Source organism: Salmo salar, chromosome 09 (assembly GCF_965601325.2).
Source record: "Salmo salar chromosome 09, fSalSal1, whole genome shotgun sequence".
NCBI lineage: Eukaryota > Metazoa > Chordata > Actinopteri > Salmoniformes > Salmonidae > Salmo > Salmo salar.
Window position 1 is genome coordinate 98,037,736 of NC_138299.1, and position 22,441 is coordinate 98,060,176.

Consider the following 22,441-nt stretch of genomic DNA (forward strand, 5'->3'; position numbering starts at 1 on the left):
GTCTTTGTTTTTGTTCAGCCCAACAGCCCAAAGAAGAAGCCCCTCCCAGCAGTGCAGTACTTGGAGGGAGATCTGGTCTGGGCCAAGTTCAACCGCCGCCCCTGGTGGCCCTGTAGAGTTACCATAGATCCTCTGGAGGGGATACACACACACATGAAAGGTGGGAAGTTGTATTATTGGTGTTGGATCTAAATGTATCACAAGGTTGTCAGGGCATAAAGCATTGATTTAAAAGTGGGAAGGAAGGGAAGCTCTCCTCTGGGTTCTGTGGGGGAAAGAAGGGAAGCTCTCCTCTGGGTTCTGTGGGGGAAAGAAGGGAAGCTCTCCTCTGGGTTCTGTGGGGGAAAGAAGGGAAGCTCTCCTCTGGGTTCTGTGGGGGAAAGAAGGGAAGCTCTCCTCTGGGTTCTGTGGGGGAAAGAAGGGAAGCTCTCCTCTGGGTTCTGTGGGGGAAAGAAGGGAAGCTCTCCTCTGGGTTCTGTGGGGGAAAGAAGGGAAGCTCTCCTCTGGGTTCTGTGGGGAGATATAACAGCAAGAGAGAACCACCTTGATCTTGATCTTATGTTGTTGTTTTTCACTCCAAAGTTGACATAGTTTGTGGTATATAGCATGGGGGTCATCCTCAGATAGTTATCTATAAACTACTTCAACTCAATGTATCAGCTCTCAGCCTGACAGCTTACTTCATCTTTGTGTAATAGCCAGCAGTTAGAATCTTATGAGCCCCGTTCTTTTGATCTAGTTAATGTCATAATTTACCATTCATAATATTTATATCAATGTTGAAACAAGTTGTCTTTGTGTTTTCTGTTGTTCCAGTCCCCAGTCGTCGTCCTTGTCGTATGTATTACGTGGAGACTCTGGGAGAGATGGCAGACCATGCCTGGGTACCTGGGAAAGTTACCTACCCCTTCACAGGAGGAGAGCAGTTTACAGACCTGCCTGTGCTGAGACGGAGAGGGAAACAGAGGGAAAAGGACTACAAATACACAGTAACTAACTACAGACAATTGTCAACTTCTGTTGCTTTTAATTTAGATCGCATTGTGTGTTGCTGTTAATAGTGATGTTTCAAGTCCCAAATTGCTTTTGTTGTTATAAAGGTGCAGAATAGTTTCATTGCATGTCTCACAAAACATATCTGGAAGATTTTACTCTAATGCTGTCTATTCCACAAACTCCGTATAATTTAGAAATAACTGTCTTTGACAGTTGGCCGCTTTTCTCTTGATGGCTATCATCTCTCCCCTGTAGATACCCAAGCGTCTGTTTGAGTCGTGGAAAGTCGGTGTGCTGGAAGCTGAGTTTCTCCTACCTGACCTGCTGAAGAATACTGCTGTCTCTTCTTCCATGCCCTCTAACAGTGAAGAGCGGGTGTCCTTTCCACTGCCTGATGAAAAACCATCCGAGGCACCCTCTTGTTCCTCCTCTATGCTCACTGCACCCCCCTCCTTCAGCCCTCCCCCCAACAGAAACGAACATCCCCCTGCTGCCAACCTGACCGTAGCGAACGACAGTAGCAGCAAAAATAAACCCTGCCAGAAGAAGAAGAAGAAGAGGAAGGGTTTAGCGGAGATCTTTGGTCATATAGCTGGAAGTCCCACAGAGTCACTAAGCATCCTAGACCTGGCCAACCAATTGCCTGCTGCCTCAGCTGATCCACTGAAAGAAGAAGATCCCAAGGACTCTCCATACGCAGACCTGGATTCTGTACCAACCATTGTGCGTCCCAAACGGTCTGAGAAACCTGCTATAGAAGACACAGAGAAACCATCTGAACCCTCAAAAGATGAGGCAGAGAAAGGGGGCAATAAGGAGCGGGCTACTCCTCCTGAAAAGGACAAAGACAGACATGTGGTCATGGTGGTTCCTAGGCATGTAGATCCCATCTCCCCATCCTCATCCCCAAACGTTTTAGTAAACAAATCCCTTTTCAATTACAGAACTACAAAAAACACAAATGTTTTACAGTCAAAACAGAAGTTGGGCAGCTCTTCTGAACTGACTAATAAAAATGCTCTTGATAAGCCCTCTCTGCATCTCCCTTCCAGCAGACGTCTGATGACCAGGGCCCTGAAAGCAGAGGAAGAGACAGATCTCAAAGAGGCTCTGCTGGCCTCAAGCCAAAACTTGACAAACGATAGGCTTAATGTGCATTCTTATGATGAAGATGTGAGCGATATTGTTCAGATCAGAACAGAGTCGTCTACTAGCAGGGATTCTTCACCAGACAAAGCCAGATCCTCTGCTAGCTCTCCTAAAAAACAGGCCGGGTCTGATTGGAAGCACCTCCACAACGGCTCGTGGAAAAACTCTGAAGATGTGACTCCAGGGTCCAGTAAGCCTGTCATAACCCCTATTAAGGTCAAGGAAGAGAACATTGTCTCAGACATATCCTCCTGTTCTTCCCCCACCTCCTCTCTCTCTCCCATGGACACTTTCCAGGATATCAAGGAGCTGTCGTTCAAATCCCTAGTGAAGGAGGAGAGCGACTCTGGGGACTCTAACACTAATTTTAAACCTGAGCCTAATTACAAGTTCAGTACTTTCCTGATGCTCCTGAAGGACATGCATGATACCAGGGAGAAAGAGGGCAAGCCCCTGACCATGCCTCCCTCGCAAGCCCTCATCCAGGAAGAACCCATGGTCATAGCCACCGCCCAACCACCAGACGACCCCCTTAACGCTGCTGCTGGCGGGGACTGGACACCAACGGGGACCAAAATCCAAAACGGCCAGCATGCGAGCTCGCCAACACCCAAGAGCACACCTGCCAAACCCAAGTCCAAAACTAAACCCATCATGAAAAACGACACATACAAACTTGAAGGGAAAACGGTGCTGGCTCAGATGGTGGCGAACGCGGTGGAGAAGCAGCAGCGGAGGAAGCAGAGGCCACCAGCCAAGCTCAGGGCCACCATCGGTGGTCTCTCTCCCGAGTTGGCCGACCTAGCCTGGGGGAGGGAGTTTGTCTCTGGGCACGCCGACCTGGCTGAGCCTGGCCTCAGCCCCCCTCCTCTTCCTTCTGTCCCCTCTGCTGCTGACTCCTCGTCCTACCTCGACAAGAGTCCGGGTACCAAAGTGGCCCCTAAGAAGCGCTGGCAGACGTTTGCGCAGCAGGGGCCAGTGAAGCCTGGGAAGGATCCAGGGGTCCTGGGTGGGGTGGCCTCACCGCAGGGGCTTGCGGAAGTGAATGGGGTCTACAGAGACTGCCAGGGAGGGACACCAGACCCCATTAGCTCCCCTGATCTTAACCTGGGGATGGAGAAGCAAGATGACACATCAGGTAAGGCTTGAATGGGGTTCAGTACCAGCAGTGTTTTATGTTAGCTTTTTATTTTATTTTTAGAGATTTAATTGATTGATCAATTATTTATTCCCACAGAACATTCTGAAAACAAACGGCTGAGGAAACCCAGCAAAAGACTGCTGGAATCCACAGAGGAGGAACAATACTTCTCCCCAAAGAAAAAAATAAAGAAACCTCTGGAATCTTCCAAAACCCCTCTGAGCCATTCTTCAGCCCCAGCCCTGCTAATGTACACATCTACACCCAGCCCTACCCCTGGCCCTACCTCTGGGGAGCCAGCCAGCCCCACCCCTGGCCCTACCTCTGGGGAGCCAGCCAGCCCTACCCCTGGCTCTACCTCTGGGGAGCCAGCCAGCCCCACCCCTGGCCCTACCTCTGGGGAGCCAGCCAGCCCCACCCCTGGCCCTACCTCTGGGGAGCCAGCCAGCCCCACCCCTGGCCCTACCTCTGGGGAGCCAGCCAGCCCCAACCCTGGCCCTACCTCTGGGAAGCTAGCCAGCCCCAACCCTGGCCCTACCTCTGGGGAGCCAGCCAGCCCAATCCCTGGCCCTACCTCTGGGGAGCCAGCCAGCCCAATCCCTGGCCCTACCTCTGGGAAGCCAGCCAGCCCTACCCCTGGCCCTACCTCTGGGAAGCCAGCCAGCCCCACCCCTGGCCCTACCTCTGGGGAGCCAGCGGAGAGTCTGTCTCAAGATGTCCTCCACCGTGTTATAGAATCATTATCCAAACAACCCCCAGCAGTGACCTCTTTCTCTACTGACTCATCATTTGATGGCACAAACCCTCCTCTGCCCTCTGGTAAGCAGACAGTCAAATGTTTTTTTCTCCAAAAACATCTCTCATACGGCAATGCTGTCTTATGTAATACAAGAGGCAGAAATATTATATTGGGGAAAGTAGCTCCGTTGGGGAAAGTAGTTCCATTGGGGAAAGTAGCTCTGTTGGGGGAAAGTAGCTCCGTTGGGGAAAGTAGTTATGATAATGAAAACAAATCCTCCTCATATTTTCAGATACAGTAGATTTTGGGTATTTAAATGTCTGGTCATTCCCCAGACCCAGTATCCCTGGAAAGGAAGAGGCCAAGGAAGCCGTCTCACAAGGTCCTGGAATGCACCATAGAAGAAGTGTCAGTCAGTCCTCCAAAGAAGGAGTTTAAGAACCAGAGTGTGCAGACAGAGATGAAAACAGAAGTCAGGGACACTCAGGTAAGGCGGAATGAACTAATCAACAGCCATATTTACAGATCTATACTGCTACAGTACCACTCTGAAACTGGTCTAATTACACTACCAGTCAAATGTTTGGACACACCTACTCATTCCAGGTTTTTATTTTATTTTTACTGTTCTCTACATTGTAGAATAATAGTGAATACATCAAAACTATGAAATGTATTTATTTTTATTTCACCAGGTAGGCAAGTTGAGAACAAGTTCTCATTTACAACTGCGACCTGGCCAAGATAAAGCAAAGCAGTGCGACAAAAACAACAACACAGAGTTACACATGGAGTGAAACAAACATACAGTCAATAATACAGTAGAAAAATAAGTCTATGTACGATGTGAGCAAATGAGGTGAGATAAGGGAGGTAAAGGCAATAAATAGGCCATGGTGGCGAAGTAAATACAATTAAAACACTGGAATGGTAGATTTGACAGTAGATGAGTGTGCAAAGTAGAAATACTGGGGTGCAAAGGAGCAAAATAAATAAGTAAATACAGTAGGGGAAGAGGTAGTTGTTTGGGCTATTTATAGATGGGCTATGTACAGATGCAGTGATCTGTGAGCTGCTCTGACAGCTGGTGCTTGAAGCTAGTGAGGGAGATAAGTGTTTCCAGTTTCAGAGGTTTTGTAGTTCGTTCCAGTCATTGGCAGCAGAGAACTGGAAGGAGAGGCGGCCAAAGGAGGAATTGGCTTTGGGGGTGACAAGTGAGATATACCTGCTGGAACGCCTGCTATGGGTGGGTGCAGCTATGGTGACCAGCGAGCAGAGATAAGGCGGGACTTAACCTAGCAGGGTCTTGTAGATGACCTGGAGCCAGTGGGTTTGGCGACGAGTATGAAGCGAGGGCCAGCCAATGAGAGCATACAGGTCGCAGTGGTGGGTAGTATTTGGGGCTTTGGTGACAAAACGGATGGCACTGTGATAGACTGCGTCCAATTTGTTGAGTAGGGTGTTGGAGGCTATTTTGTAAATGACATCGCCAAAGTCGAGGATCGGTAAGATGGTCAGTTTTACGAGGGTATGTTTGGCAGCATGAGTGAAGGATGCTTTGTTACGAAATAGGAAGCCAATTCTACATTTAACTTTGGTTTGGAGATATTTTATGTGAGTCTGGAAGGAGAGTTTACAGTCTAACCAGACACCTAGGTATTTGTAGTTGTCCACATATTCTAAGTCAGAACCGTCCAGAGTAGTGGTGCTGGACGGGCGGGCAGGTGCAGGCAGCGATCGGTTGAAGAGCATGCATTTAGTTTTACTTGTATTTAGGCGCAGTTGGAGGCCATGGAAGGAGAGCTGTATGGCATTGAAGCTCGTCTGGAGGGTTGTTAACGCAGTGTCCAAAGAAGGGCCAGAAGTATACAGAATGGTGTCGTCTGCGTAGAGGTGGATCAGACTCACCAGCAGCAAGAGCAACATCATTGATATATACAGAGAAGAGAGTCGGCCCAAGAATTGAACCCTGTGGCACCTCCATAGAGACTTCCAGAGGCCCGGACAACAGGCCCTCAGATTTGACGCACTGAACTCTGTCGGAGAAGTAGTTGGTGAAATAACATATATGGAATCATGTAGTAACCAAGAAAGTGTTAAACAAATCAAAATATATGTTATATTTGAGATTCTTCAAAGTAGCCACCCTTTGCCCTGATGACAGCTTTGCACACTCAGCATTATCTCAACCAGCTTTATGAGGTAGTCACCTGGAATGCATTTCAATTAACAGGTGTGCCTTGTTAAAAGTTAATTTGTGGAATTTCTTTCCTTCGAATTGCATTTGAGCCAATCTGTTGTGACAAGGTAAAGGTGGTATACAGAAGATAGCCCTATTTGGTAAAAGACCAAGTCCAGATTCTGTCAAGAACAGCTCAAATAAGCAAAGAGAAACGACAGTCCATCATTACTTTAAGACATGAAGGTCAGTCTATCCGGAAATTTCATGAACTTTGGCACTTCAAGTGCCATCACAAAAACCATCAAGCGCTATGATGAAACTGGCTGTCATGAGGACAGCTACAGGAAAGAAAGACCCAGAGTTACAGTGCCTTGCAAAAGTATTCTTCCCCCTTAGTGTTTTTCCTATTTTGTTGCATTACAACCTGTAATTTGAATGGATTTTTATTTGGATTGTATGTGATGGACATACTAGTCCAAATTGGCGAAGTGAAATGAAAAAAAGAACTTATTTTTAAAAAATCTAAAAAATAAAAAACAGACAAGTGGTGCTTGCATATTTATTCACCCCCTTTGCTATGAAGCCCCTAAATAAGATCTGGTGCAACAATTACCTAAAGAAGTCATATAATTAGTGAAATAAAGTCCACCTGTGTGCAGTCTAAGTGTCACATGATCTGTCACGTGATCTCAGAATATATACACCTGTTCTGAAAGCCCCCAGAGTCTACACCACCAAGAAAGGGGCACTATGAAGACCAAGGAGCTCACCAAACAGGACAGGGACAAAGTTGTGGAGAAGTACAGATCAGGGTTGGGTTATAAAAAAATGTCTGAAACTTTGAACATCCCACGGAGCACCATTAAATCCATTATTTAAAATGGAAAGAATATGGAACCACAACAAACCTGCCAAGAGAGGGCCGCCCACCAAAACTCATGGACCAGGCAAGGAGGGCATTAATCAGAGAGGCAACAGAGAGACCAAAGATAACCCTGAAGGAGCTGCAAAGCTCCACAGCGGAGATTGGAGTATTTGTCCATAGGACCACTTTAAGCCGTACACTCCACAGAGCTGGGCTTTACGGAAGAGATCATTGCTTAAAGACAAAAATAAGCAAACACGTTTGGTGTTCACCAAAAGGCATGTGGGAGACTCCCCAAACATATCGAAGAAGGTACTCTGGTCAGATGAGACTAAAATGTATCTTTTTGGCCATCAAGCAAAACGCTATACCTGGCGCAAACCCACCTCTCATCACCCCGAGAACACCATCCCCACAGTGAAGCATGGTGGTGGCAGCATCATGCTGTGGGGATGTTTTTCATTGGCAGGGACTGGGAAACTGGTCAGAATTGAAGGAATGATGGAGGGCGCTGAATACAAAGAAATTCTTGAGGGAAACCTGTTTGTCTTCCAGAGATTTGAGACTTGGACGGAGGTTCACCTTACAGCAGGACAATGACCCTAAGCATACTGCTAAAGCAACACTCGAGTGGTTTAAGGGGAAACATTTAAATGTCTTGGAATGGCCTAGTCAAAGCCCAGACCTCAATCCAATTGAAAATCTGTGGTATGACTTAAAGATTGCTGTACACCAGCGGAACTCATCCAATTTGATTAATGGGCAAAAATCCCTGTGGCTAGATGTGCCAAGCTTATAGAGACATACCCCATGAGACTTGCAGCTGTAATTGCTGCAAAAGGTGGCTCTACAAAGTATTGGATTTGGGGGGTGAATATTGATGCACGCTCAAGTTTTCATTTTTTTTGTCTTAGTTCTTGTTTGTTTCACCAAAAAATATTTTGCATTTTTGAAGTGGTAGGCATGTTGTGTAAATCAAAATGATACAAACCCCCCAATAATATATTTTCATTCCAGGTTGTAAGGCAACAAAATAGGAAAAATGCAAAGGGGTGTGAATACTTTTGCAAGCCACTGTACCTCTGCTGCAGAGGATACGTTCATTAGAGTTAACTGCACCTCAGAAATTGCAGCCCAAATAAATACTTCACAGAGTTCAACAGACACATCTCAACATCAACTGTTCAGAGGAGACTGCGTGAGTCAGGCCTTCATGGTCAAATTGCTGCAACGAAACCACTACTAAAGGACACCAATAATAAGAAGAGACATGCTTGGGCCAAGAAACACAAGCAGTGGACATTAGACCGGTGGAAATCTGTCCTTTTGGTCTGATGAGTCCAAATTTGAGATTTTTGTTTCCAAACGCCGTGTCATTGTGAGACGCAGAGTAGGTGAACAAATGATCTCTACATGTGTGGTTCCCACCGTGAAGCATGGAGGAGGAGGTGTGATGTGTGGGGGTGCTTTGCTGGTGACACTGTCAGTGATTTATTTAGAATTCATGGCACACTTAACAAGCATGGCTACCACAGCATTCTGCAGCAATACGCCATCCCGTCTGGTTTGCGCTTAGTGGGACAATCATTTGTTTTTCAACAGGACAATGACCCAACACACCTCCAGGCTGTGTAAGGGCTTTTTGACCAAGAAGGATGGAGTGGGGTGCTGCATCAGATGACCTGGCCTTCACAATCACCCGACCTCAACCCAATTGACATGGTTTGGGATGAGTTGGACCGCATAGTGAAGGAAAAGCAGCCAACAAGTGCTCAGCATATGTGGGAACTCCTTCAAGACTGTTGGAAAAGCATTCCAGATGAAGCTGGTTGAAAGAATGCCAAGAGTGTGCAAAGCTGTCATTAAGGCAAAGGGTAGCTACTTTGAAGAATCTCAAATATAAAATATATTTTGATTTAACACCTTATTTGGTGACTACATGATTCCATATGTGGTATTTCATAGTTTTGATGTCTTCACTATTATTCTACAATGTAGAAAATAGTAAAAATAAAGAAAAACCCTTGAATGAGTAGGTGTGTCCAAACCTTTGACTGTTATTCTATGTCATTTCTATAACAGGCTAAGTCTGTGAAGGAAGAAGTGCCTGTATCCAGCTTGACAACTCCAGAGAGCATGGTTTCTCTGCAGGCATCCTCCTCCGCCTGGCCCTCTATCCCTACGGTGCTCCCCACCCCCAAGGAAGAGACCGAGAAGATCAGTCCTGGGGTGGGAGGAGAGAGCCACACCAACGGAGAGAGAACACCCAAACCTGAGGTCAGCATTAACACCTTTTTCAACCTGTGTGAAAAGATGACTGGTTTCATGCTATGATGTCAGCATTCACCTGAGGTATAATGTACCAGTGCTGTAAAACAGGGTGCTAAACCCCTACACCTTAACCAATATGTTGTGTAATAACACCTCTCCTCCAGGTGTTCTCTCCTGGTCTGAATGACAGTTTCTCCCTCCCTGGTGAAGGGTCCCTGTTCTCCAGCACTAAGAGGAACACAGGAGAGAAAGGAGGAGCTGCATCCATGAAGGAGAATGTCTGTCAGGTCGGTCAACCAACAACATGCCACAACCTTTCTATTTTGTAGAGGCAGGAACAGTAAAAATAGCTCTAAGTTTTATTTCCAGGCTTTCTCACATTAGTTCAGAAATAACTGTTCCCAATAGCCGAGGGATGAATGAGATTTGGGAGTATCGTAACGCAAGACTAAAATGTGTGTGTGTGTGTGTGTGTGTCTTGCAGGTGTGTGAGAGGACAGGTGAGCTGCTGCTGTGTGAGGGTCAGTGCTGTGGGGCGTTCCACCTGCAGTGTATCGGCCTATCAGAAGCCCCTAGAGGGAAGTTCATCTGTTGTGAATGCACTAAAGGTGAGTCTCTACCTATCCCTGTACACCTGTCTGTCCATTTACATTTGACTCATTTAGCAGACGCTCTTATCCAAAACAACCTACAGGAGCAATTAGGGTTTAGTGCCTTGCTCAAAGGCACATCGACAGATTTTTCACCTATTCGGCTCGGGGATTCGAACCAGCAACTTTTCGGTTATTGGTCTAATGCTCTTCACCGCTAGGCTACCTGGCACCATTTTAATCTTACAGGAGCCATGTAGACCTGGTGCAGCCTCACCTATACACATATTCACCTTGGCTTAACACTGTTACTGAGTTCTTACACCTGTACAGTGATACTGTCATGCTCATAGATGTTATCTCTGCATCTGACAGAGGTATTCTATTTCTATACCCACAATGTACAGTTGAAGTCGGAAGTTTACATACACTTAGGTTGGAGTCATTAAAACTCGTTTTTCAACCACTCCACAAATTTCTTGTTAACAAACTATAGTTTTTGCAAGTCGGTTAGGACATCTACTTTGTGGATGACACAAGTCATTTTTCCAACAATTGTTTACAGACAGATTATTTCACTTATAATTCACTGTATCACAATTCCAGGGGGTCAGAAGTAGAGGTTGACCGATTATTATTTTTCAACGCCGATACCGGTTATTGGAGGACCAAAAAAAGCCGATTCCGATTAATAGGCCATTTTTTTTATTTTTTATTTTTTTATTTGTAATAATGACAATTACAACAATACTGAATGAACACTTATTTTAACTTAATATAATACATCAATTTAGCCTCAAATAAATAATGAAACATGTTCAATTTGGTTTAAATAATGCAAAAACAAAGTGTTGGAGAAGAAAGTAAAAGTGCAATATGTGCCATGTTAGAAAGCTAACGTTTAAGTTCCTTGCTCAGAACATGAGACCATATGAAAGCTGGTGGTTCCTTTTAACATGAGTCTTCAATATTCCCAGGTAAGAAGTTTTAGCTTGTAGTTATTATAGGAATTATAGGACGATTTGTATTTCATATACCTTTGACTATTGGATGTTCTTATAGGCACTTAGTATTGCCAGTCTAACAGTATAGCTTCCGTCCCGCTCCTCGCTCCTACCTGGGCTCAAACCAGGAACACATCGACAACAGCCACCCTCGAAGCAGCGTTACACATGCAGAGCAAGGGGAAAAACTACTCCAAGTCTCAGAGCGAGTGACGTTTGAAACGCTATTAGCGCGCACCCACCTAACTAGCTAGCCATTTCACATCGGTTACACCAGCCTAATCTTGGGAGTTGACAGGCTTGAAGTCATAAACAGCGCAATGGTTGAAGCATTGCGAAGGGCTGCTGGAAAACGCACGAAAGTGCTGTTTGAATGAACGCTTACGAGCCTGCTGCTGCCTACCATTGCTCAGTCAGACTGCTCTATCAAATCATAGACTTAATTATAACATTATAACACACAGAAATACGAGCCTTAGGTCATTAATATGGTCGAATCCGGAAACTATCATCTCCGAAAACAAAACGTTTTTCCTGTCAGTGAAATACGGAACTGTTCCGTATTTTATCTAACTGGTGGCATCCCTAAGTCTAAATATTCCTGTTACATTGCACAACCTTCAATGTTATGTCATAATTACGTAAAATTCTGGCAAATTAGTTCGCAACGAGCCAGGCGGCCCAAACTGTTGCATATACCCTGACTCTGCGTGCAATGAACGCAAAATGACACAATTTCACCTGGTTAATATTGCCTGCTAACCTGGATTTCTTTTAGCTAAATATATAGTTCTGTGTATTGATTTTAAGAAAGGCATTGATGTTTATGGTTAGGTACAGTCGTGCAACGATTGTGCTTTTTTCGCAAATGCGCTTTTGTTAAATCATCCCCCGTTTGGCGAAGTCGGCTGTCCTTTGTGAGGAAGAAATAGTCTTCACAGTTCGCAACGAGCCAGGCGGCCCAAACTGCTGCATATACCCTGACTCTGTTTGCAAGAGAAGTGACACATTTTCCCTAGTTAAAAGAAATTCATGTTAGCAGGCAATATTAACTAAATATGCAGGTTTAAAATATATACTTGTGTATTGATTTTAAGAAAGGCATTGATGTTTATGGTTGGAGCAACATGTACCTAAGCGATTATATGCAACGCAGGACAGGCTAGATAACTACACATGGTTGATGATATTACTAGTTTAACTACTGATTATGATTGATTGATTGATTGTTTTTTATAAGATAAGTTTAATGCTAGCTAGCAACTTACCTTGGATTCTTACTGCATTTGCGTAACAGGCAAGCTCCTCGTGGAGTGCAATGTAAAGCAGGTGGTTAGAGCGTTGGACTAGTTAACCGTAAGGTTGCAAGATTGAATCCCCGAGCTGACAAGGTAAAAATCTGTCGTTCTGCCCCTGAACAAGGCAGTTAACCCACCGTTCCTAGGTCGTCATTGAAAATAATAATGTTTTCTTAACTGACTTGCCTAGTTAAATAAAGGTGTAAAAAAAAAAAATAATAATAAAAAATCCAAAAATACCGATTTCCTATTTTTATGAAAACTTGAAATCGGCCCTAATTAATCGGCCATTCCGATTAATCGGTCAACCTCTAGTCGGAAGTTTACATACACTAAGTTGACTGTGCCTAAACAGCTTGAACATTTCCTGAAAATTCTGTCATGGCTTTAGAAGCTTATGATAGGCTAATTGACATAATTTCTGTCAATTGGAGGTGTACCTGTGGATGTATTTCAAGGCCTACCTTCAAACTCATGCTTGACATCATGGGAAAATCAAAAGAAATCAGCCAAGACCCCAGAAAAAAACTTGTAGACCTCCACAAGTCTGGTTCATCCTTGGGAGGAATTTCCAAACGCCTGAAGGTACCACGTTCATCTGTTCAAACAATAGTACGCAAGTATAAACACCATGGGACCACGCAGCCGTCATACCGCTCAGGAAGGAGATGTGTTCTGTCTCCTAGAGATGAACGTACTTTGGTGCGAAAAGTGCAAATCAATCCCAGAACAACAGCAAAGGACCTTGTGAAGATGCTAGAGGAAACGGGTACAAAAGTATGTATATCCACAGTAAAACGAGTCCTATATTGACATAACCTGAAAGGCTGCTCAGCAAGGAAGAAGCCACTGCTCCAAAACCGCCATTTAAATGTCAGACTACGGTTTGCAACTGCACATGGGACCAAGATCGTACTTTTTGGAGAAATGTCCTCTGGTCTGATGAAACAAAAATAGAACTGTTTGGCCATAATGACCATTGTTATGTTTGGAGGAAAAAGGGGGAGGCTTGCAAGCCGAAGAACACCATCCCAATCGTGAAGCACGGGGGTGGCAGCATCATGTTGTGGGGGTGCTTTGCTGCAGGAGGGACTGGTGCACTTCACAAAATAGATGGCATCATGAGGCAGGAAAAGTATGTGCATATATTGAAGCAACATCTCAAGACATCAGTCAGGAAGTTAAAGCTTGGTCACAAATGAGTCTTCCAAATGGACAATGACCCCAAGCATACTTCCAAAGTTGTGGCAAAATGGCATAAGGACAACAAAGTCAAGGTATTGGAGTGGCCATCACAAAGCTCTGACCTCAGTCCTATAGAACATTTTTGGGCAGAACTGAAAAAGCGTGTGCGAGCAAGGAGGCCTACAAACCTGACTCAGTTACACCAGCTCTGTCAAGAGGAATGGGCCAAAATTCACCCAACTTACTGTGGGAAGCTTGTGGAAGGCTACACGACACGTTTTACCCAAGTTAAACAATTCAACGGCAATGCTACCAAATACTAATTGAGTGTATGTAAACTTTTGACCCACTGGGAATGTGATGAAAGAAATAAAAGCTGAAAGAAATCATTCTCTCTACTATTATTCTGACATTTCACATTCTTAAAATAAAGTGGTGATCCTAACTGACCTAAGACAGGGAATTCTTACTAGGATTAAATGTCAGGAATTGTGAATAACTGAGTTTAAATGTATTTGGCTAAGGTGTATGTAAGCTGCTTTGGTGTATCACAAAGCTAAGAGTGTATAATTTCCATTGCAGGTGTCCACACATGCTTTGTGTGTAAGAAGTCTGGCGACGGTGTGAAGAGGTGCATGGTGCCTGTATGTGGGAAGTTCTACCATAACGAGTGTATCCTGAAACACACACCCACCCAGCCCCAGAATAAAGGGGTTCGTTGCTCCCTCCACGTCTGTCTGTCCTGCCACATCACCAACCCCCTCAACCCCTGCAGTTCCAAAAGTAGGTTCCAGTTCCACTCTGCTTTGATAGAACCAGGGGTAAAGTAGAATTCATTTCCTGGAGGTGTCCCTAGTGGAGCCCTGGACTGAGGCAGAGCCTGAGCAGGAGCCCCTGCTGTTCCCATCCAAGGCCCAGACCCTGGCCCTGGGGGAGCAGGCTCCAGCCGCCCCAGAGACACTGACCGCTACCAGGGGAGAGGCGGAGGGAGGGGTCGGTGTGGCTCCCAAACGCAAGACCTTGCCAGTGCTGCTCCGTCATGTGATCAATCATTTCGCTCGCTCTCTAGCTCCCTACCAAATTCTCCAATGCTTTCTCTGTGTAATACTACAAGAGGGACTTGACTCTGCCTCTAACACTGTGAATGATGGGGGGTGGTAAGATGGTGTGTTATTACTGAAGTGCCTTGTGGATCTCCTTCCCTAAGAGTATAGTTACCTATCCAGAAGAACCATATGTGCATGCTTGCACCAACATTTGTGCACTATTAACTCGATAGGATCTCTGTGGGCATAGTCGTAAAGATATGTCATTTAACTTTAAAATGTATTACCCTTTTATTGTGGCATAAACACAACCAGTCATGATGTTTTCATCTGATTGTCAAACAATCACTTCAAAGGTATCCTTTACTAGGCTATCCCCACACGTTTATACACTCGCAACATTCAGTGTTTCCAGTCTCCAAACTGCCGTGAGTGGAAATAGACATCGGTTACTCAAAACATTTGGCGATTGTCATTCGGCCGTAATTTATGTGTGTACTGCTGTCCGCGCCTCTCTGTGTCGGCCACTCATTTCTTGCCTTGGCAAAATGTGAGTGTTCTCGTCGAACCACATGGCATTTTGGAGCGTAGGCTATACCACCCGTTTTCTAGTCCATTTGCTCGTTTTTTATGCCTCTGGCATGAGGTAATGATCACATGTGGTGTAATAGCCTACAGTTTTCTTGACATTTTGTTTGATTATTGTGATTGGCTCATGTTTTACTGGTACGGTGTACCCACTGTTTATTTTCCCGGGACACAACACCGTACCACCTTTCTTTCACCCCTGGATACAACACCGTACCACCTTTCTTTCACCCCTGGACACAACACCGTACCGTCTTACTTTCACCACTGGACACAACACCGGACCGTACCACCTTTCTTTCACCCCTGGTCACAACACCGGACCGTACCACCTTGCTTTCACCCCTGGACACAACACTGGACCGTACCGCTTTACTTTCACCCCTGGACACACTGGACCGTACCGTCTTACTTTCACCCCTGGTCACAATAGAAATAGACCTAGGCTATAGGTTTAGAATTGGATGTGACACGGTTAAATTTGTGTAGTTTAAAAAAAAAAAATTATGGGATGGAAAACCGATCGCTACAGTAGAATTGAAACGTATCAAGTGGGCTGAAAATCTTTCTGCAGATTGTCTGTTTGTCTTGGATGGGATCCTAGATTCGAATAAAATGTTATTTGTCACATGCGCCGAATACAATAGGTGTAGACCTTACCGGGAAATGCTTACTTACAAGCCCTTAGCCAACAATGCAGTTCAATAAATAGAGTTAAGGAAATATTAACTCAATAAATTAAAGTGGGAAAAGAATATATACGTATAAAAAAAGTAACACAAGAAAATACCAAACAATAACGAGGCTATATACAGGGGGTACCAGTACCGTGTCAATGTGCAGGGGTACAGGTTAGTCAAAGTAATTTGAAAAGTTCCATTGGGGGAAAGTAGTTATCATAATGAAAACAAATCCTCCTCATATTTTCAGATATAGTAGATTTTGGGTATTTAAATGTCTGGTCATTCCCCAGACCCAGTATCCATGGAAAGGAAGAGGCCAAGGAAGCCATCTCACAAGGTCCTGGAATGCACCACAGAAGAAGTGTCAGTCAGTCCTCCAAAGAAGGAGTTTAAGAACCAGAGTGTGCAGACAGAGATGAAAACAGAAGTCAGGGACACTCAGGTAAGGCGGAATGAACTAATCAACAGCCATATTTACAGATCTATACTGCTACAGTACCACTCTGAAACTGGTCTAATTACACTACCAGTCAAATGTTTGGACACACCTACTCATTCCAGGGGTTTTCTTTATTTTTACTATACTCTACATTGTAGAATAATAGTGAACGCATCAAAACTATGAAATAACATAGTAACCAAAACGGTGTTAAACAAATCTAAATATATTTTATATTTGAAGTTCTTCAAAGTAGCGACACTTTACCTTGATGACAGCTTTTCACACTCTTGGTATTCTCTGAACCAGCTTCATGAGGTAGTGCATTTCAGTTAACAGGTGTGTCTTGTTAATTTGTGGAATTTCTTTCCTTAATGCGTTTGAGCCAATCAGTTGTGTTGTGACAAGGTAGGGGGTATACAGAAGATAGCCCTATTTGGTAAAAGACCAAGTCCATATTCTGTCAAGAACAGCTCGAATAAGCAAAGAGAAATGACAGTCCATTACTTTAAGACATGAAGGTCAGTCAATCTGGAAAATGTCATGAACTTTGGCACTTCAAGTGCAGTCACAAAAACCATCGAGCGCTATGATGAAACTGGCTCTCATGAGGACCGCCACAGGAAAGAAAGACCCAGAGTTACCTCTGCTGCAGAGGATAAGTTAATTCGAGTTAACTGCACCCCAGAAATTGCAGCCCAAACAAATTCTTCACAGAGTTCAAGTAACAGACACATCTCAACATCAACTGTTCAGAGGAGACTGCATGAATCCGGACTTCATGGTCAAATTGCTGCAAGAAACCACGACTAGAGGACACCAATAAGAAGAAGAGACTTGCTTCGGCCAAGAAACACGAGCAATGGACATTTGACCGGTGGAAATCAGTCCTTTGGTCTGATGAGTCCAAATTTGAGATTTTTGGTTTCAACCGCCGTGTCTTTGTGAGACGCAGAGTAGGTGAACGGATGATCTCCGCATGTGTGGTTCCCACCGTGAAGCATGGAGGAGGATGTGTGATGTGTGGGGGTGCTTTGCTTGTGACACTGTCGGTGATTTATTTAGAATTCATGGCACACTTAACCAGCATGGCTACCACAGCATTCTGCAGCGATACACCATCCCATCTGGTTTGCGCTTAGTCCCACTATCATTTGTTTTTCAACAGGACAGTGACCCAACACACCTCCAGGCTGTGTAAGGGCTATATGACCATGAAGGAGAGTGATGGAGTGCTGCATCAGATGACCTGGCCTCCACAATCCCACGACCTCAACCCAATTGAGATGGTTTGGGATGAGTTGGACCGCAGAGTGGAAAAGCAGCCAACAAGTGCTCAGCATATGTGGGAACTCCTTCAAGACTGTTGGAAAAGCATTCCAGATGAAGCTGGTTGAAAGAATGCCAAGAGTGTGCAAAGCTGTCATCAAGGCAAAGGGTGGCTACTTTGAAGAATCTAAATATATTTTAATTTAACACCTTATTTGGTGACTACATGATTCCATATGTGTTATTTCATAGTTTTGATGTCTTCACTATTATTCTACAATGTAGAAAATAGTAAAAATAAAGAAAAACCCTTGAATGAGTAGGTGTGTCCAAACCTTTGACTGTTATTCTATGTCATTTCTATAACAGGCTAAGTCTATGAAGGAAGAAGTGCCTGTATGCAGCTTGACAACTCCAGAGAGCATGGTTTCTCTGCAGGCATCCTCCTCCGCCTGGCCCTCTAGCCCTACGGTGCTCCCCACCCCCAAGGAAGAGACCGAGAAGATCAGTCCTGGGGTGGGAGGAGAGAGCCACACCAACGGAGAGAGAACACCCAAACCTGAGGTCAGCATTAACACCTTTTTCAACCTGTGTGAAAAGATGACTGGTTTCATGCTATGATGTCAGCATTCACCTGAGGTATAATGTACCAGTGCTGTAAAACAGGGTGCTAAACCCCTACACCTTAACCAATATGTTGTGTAATAACACCTCTCCTCCAGGTGTTCTCTCCTGGTCTGAATGACAGTTTCTCCCTCCCTGGTGAAGGGTCCCTGTTCTCCAGCACTAAGAGGAACACAGGAGAGAAAGGAGGAGCTGCATCCATGAAGGAGAATGTCTGTCAGGTCGGTCAACCAACAACATGCCACAACCTTTCTATTTTGTAGAGGCAGGAACAGTAAAAATAGCTCTAAGTTTTATTTCCAGGCTTTCTCACATTAGTTCAGAAATAACTGTTCCCAATAGCCGAGGGATGAATGAGATTTGGGAGTATCGTAACGCAAGACTAAAAGTGTGTGTGTGTGTGTGTGTGTGTGTGTCTTGCAGGTGTGTGAGAGGACAGGTGAGCTGCTGCTGTGTGAGGGTCAGTGCTGTGGGGCGTTCCACCTGCAGTGTATCGGCCTATCAGAAGCCCCTAGAGGGAAGTTCATCTGTTGTGAATGCACTAAAGGTGAGTCTCTACCTATCCCTGTACACCTGTCTGTCCATTTACATTTGACTCATTTAGCAGACGCTCTTATCCAAAACAACCTACAGGAGCAATTAGGGTTTAGTGCCTTGCTCAAAGGCACATCGACAGATTTTTCACCTATTCGGCTCGGGGATTCGAACCAGCAACTTTTCGGTTATTGGTCTAATGCTCTTCACCGCTAGGCTACCTGGCACCATTTTAATCTTACAGGAGCCATGTAGACCTGGTGCAGCCTCACCTATACACATATACACCTTGGCTTAACACTGTTACTGAGTTCTTACACCTGTACAGTGATACTGTCATGCTCATAGATGTTATCTCTGCATCTGACAGAGGTATTCTGTTTCTATACCCACAATGTATGTAAGCTGCTTTGGTGTATCACAAAGCTAAGAGTGTATAATTTCCATTGCAGGTGTCCACACATGCTTTGTGTGTAAGAAGTCTGGCGACGGTGTGAAGAGGTGCATGGTGCCTGTATGTGGGAAGTTCTACCATAACGAGTGTATCCTGAAACACACACCCACCCAGCCCCAGAATAAAGGGGTTCGCTGCTCCCTCCACGTCTGTCTGTCCTGCCACATCACCAACCCCCTCAACCCCTGCAGTTCCAAAAGTAGGTTCCAGTTCCACTCTGCTTTGATAGAACCAGGGGTAAAGTAGAATTCATTTCTACCCGGTACGAGACCTCCTATATGTGCATGCTTGCACCAACATTTGTGCACTATTAACTCAATAGGATCTCTGTGGGCGTAGTCGTAAAGATATGTAATTTAACTTTTAAAATGTATTACCCTTTTATTGTGGCATAAACACAACCAGTCATGATGTTTTCATCTGATTGTCAAACAATCACTTCAAAGGTCTCCTTTATTAGGCTATCCCCACACGTTTATCCACTTGCAACATTCAGTGTTTCCAGTCTCCAAACTGCCGTGAGTGGAAATAGACATCTGTTACTCAAAACATTTGGCGATTGTCATTCGGCCGGAATTTATGTGTGTACTGCTGTCCGCGCCTCTCTGTGTCAGCCACTCATTTCTTGCCTTGGCAAAATGTCAGTGTTCTTGTCGAACCACATGGCATTTTGGAGCGTAGGCTATACCACCCGTTTTCTAGTCCATTTGCTCGTTTTTTTATGCCTCTGACATGAGGTAATGATCACATGTGGTGTAATAGCCTACAGTTTTCTTGACATTTTGTTTGATTATTGTGATTGGCTCATGTTTTACTGGTACGGTGTACCCACTGTTTATTTTCCCGGGACACAACACCGTACCGTCTTACTTTCACCCCTGGACACAACAAAACATGATAAACAAATGTCAGGCTTCCCCACCCAAACCCAGAGGCCTTGAAGCCCCATCCTGCTGTTCAGAGACTGGCATTTTTTACAAGAAATCTGCCTCCAGAAATTAAAGTTTCTCCCAAGTGGGTGTGACACCTACTGAAGGTGATCATTGGTAAAGATTGCCACTCCCCCACCTTTGGAAGATCTGTCTTGCCGAAAAAGGTTATAACCAGAAAGGTTACCATCAGTATTCAAAACACTCTTCCTTAACCACGTCTCAGTAATGACCAACACATCTGGATTGGAGCTGTGAACCCACACTTTCAATTGATCCATTTTAGGTAATAAGCTTCTAGTGTTAACGTGCAGAAAACCCAGGCTATTATGAGAGCAGAAATCAGTGAAGCAGATATCAGAGCACAAGTCAGAACTGGAGCTAGCAACAGTAGATGGGCCAGGGTGTACATTCACATTTCCAGATATCATCAGTAGTAATACAATCAGGGCACGGCAGAGGACAGGGAGAGCTCTGCAGTGTTGATTTTTTATGACATCTGAATATGCATCAGATGGCAACAAGATCATATTGTAAAGCAATTTCATCCAGTAACATGAATACAAAGCCAGCGAGAGGTGGTTAGAATAGGATGGGAGGCCAAAAGTCTGTAACCATTAGAGAGTCAGAGTCCCAAGTGTGGGATCAAACATGGCTGAGCTCTTTTCTTGCTGCACTGCTGCTTGGATTCCACCTGGTGATCTGCTCACAGTCTGCCCTGGTTGTCTCCCCCTGTCTGGTACAGGTACCCCCACCACACTCCCCCCCCACCCTTCCTCTCTCCCGAGCTTTCGCTCGCCTCCAGACACAGGCACTGTTGGGGCGAGTGACTCTGAACTTACAATGGCTAGCCCCAAGTCGTTATATATTTAATTTTTTTCTTGTGCGTTTTGCTATTTTGCTATTTCCCTCATGACTCCTGCATACTTTGACTACGAACTTTCTTTACCAACCGTGGGACAGACTGCTTGATCCCACACTTGGGACTCTGACTCTCTATTGGTTACAGACTTTTGGCCTCCCATCCTATTCTAACCACCTCTCGCTGGCTTTGTATTCATGTTACCGGATGAAATTGCTTTACAATATGATCTTGTTGCCATCTGATGCATATTCAGATGTCATAAATCAACACTGCAGAGCTCTCCCTGTCCTCTGCCGTGCCCTGATTGTATTACTACTGATGATATCTGGAAATGTGAATGTACACCCTGGCCCATCTACTGTTGCTAGCCCCAGTTCTGACTTGTGCTCTGATATCTGCTTCACTGATTTCTGCTCTCATAATAGCCTGGGTTTTCTGCACGTTAACACTAGAAGCTTATTACCTAAAATGGATCAATTGAAAGTGTGGGTTCACAGCTCCAATCCAGATGTGTTGGTCATTACTGAGACGTGGTTAAGGAAGAGTGTTTTGAATACTGATGTTAACCTTTCTGGTTATAACCTTTTTCGGCAAGACAGATCTTCCAAAGGTGGGGGAGTGGCAATCTTTACCAATGATCACCTTCAGTGCTTTGTTTTCTCCACCAAGTCTGTCCCCAAACAATTTGATTTGCTGGTTTTAAGTATTAAACTTTCAAATAGCTCTTTGTTGACTGTTTCTGGGTGTTATTGTCCTCTATCAGCACCGGCCTGTGCCCTACCTGCCCTATGCTCTCACCTGGCCCCTTACACTAAGTCTGAATTTTTCCTACTTGGTTACCTAAACTGGGACATACTTAAACCACCTGACCAAGTCCTAAAGCAATGGGACTCCCTGAATCTTTCTCAGATTATTACCAATCCCACAAGGTATGACTCCAAACCCCCAGAAAAGGCTACTCTTCTTGATGTTATCCACACAAATAATCCTGATAGCTATCAGTCTGGTGTTTTCTGTAATGACCTTAGTGATCATGGTTTTACAGCCTGTGTTCGTAATGGCTGCTTATTGAAACGACCTGTCCGGATTTGACATAGACGCTTGGTAAAAACTTTAATGAGCAAGCCTTCCTTCATGACCTGGCATCTGTAAAATGGTATAGAATCAGCTTGATCCCCTCTGTCGAAGACGCTTGGACCTTCTTTATTGATATTTTCAGTGGTAATGTTAACAAAAACGCCCCCATAAAGAAAATGAGAATTAAAAACAGGTTCAGCCCCTGATTCGACCGTGACCTTGCAGAGATACTCCACCTCAAGAATTGCATTTGGCAAAAGGCTCGGCACATGCATACTCAGGCTGACTGGCTCTCGTTCAGGCAAATGAGAAATAAGTGCGCTCAGGCTACCCAGAAGGCCAACGTGTGTTACTTTAAGGAGCAGTTCTCTCTCTGTGAGTCTAATCCCAAGAAGTTCTGGAAAACGGTTAAAGACCTGGAGAATAAACCCTCCTCACAGCTGCCCATGTCCCTTAAAGTTGATGATGTGGTTATTGCTGACAAGAAGCACATGGCTGAGCTCTTTAATCACC

General features: G+C 44.7%; 1 protein-coding gene across 3 annotated transcripts in view; it reads left to right on the forward strand.

Annotated features, from left to right (window-relative positions):
- LOC106612244 (histone-lysine N-methyltransferase, H3 lysine-36 specific) overlaps positions 1-22,441 on the forward strand; it is a 49,097-nt gene that overhangs the window by 3,478 nt on the left and 23,178 nt on the right. For all 3 annotated transcript variants that reach the window (XM_045724219.2, XM_045724218.2, XM_045724220.2), the window contains exons 3-16: positions 19-160; positions 817-989; positions 1,252-3,283; positions 3,383-4,105; positions 4,361-4,512; positions 9,155-9,349; positions 9,508-9,630; positions 9,828-9,951; positions 14,003-14,203; positions 16,028-16,179; positions 17,815-18,009; positions 18,168-18,290; positions 18,493-18,616; positions 19,056-19,256. In XM_045724219.2, coding sequence (XP_045580175.2) covers positions 19-160; positions 817-989; positions 1,252-3,283; positions 3,383-4,105; positions 4,361-4,512; positions 9,155-9,349; positions 9,508-9,630; positions 9,828-9,951; positions 14,003-14,203; positions 16,028-16,179; positions 17,815-18,009; positions 18,168-18,290; positions 18,493-18,616; positions 19,056-19,256 — 4,660 coding nt within the window. The remainder of the gene's footprint in view (positions 1-18; positions 161-816; positions 990-1,251; positions 3,284-3,382; positions 4,106-4,360; positions 4,513-9,154; positions 9,350-9,507; positions 9,631-9,827; positions 9,952-14,002; positions 14,204-16,027; positions 16,180-17,814; positions 18,010-18,167; positions 18,291-18,492; positions 18,617-19,055; positions 19,257-22,441) is intronic.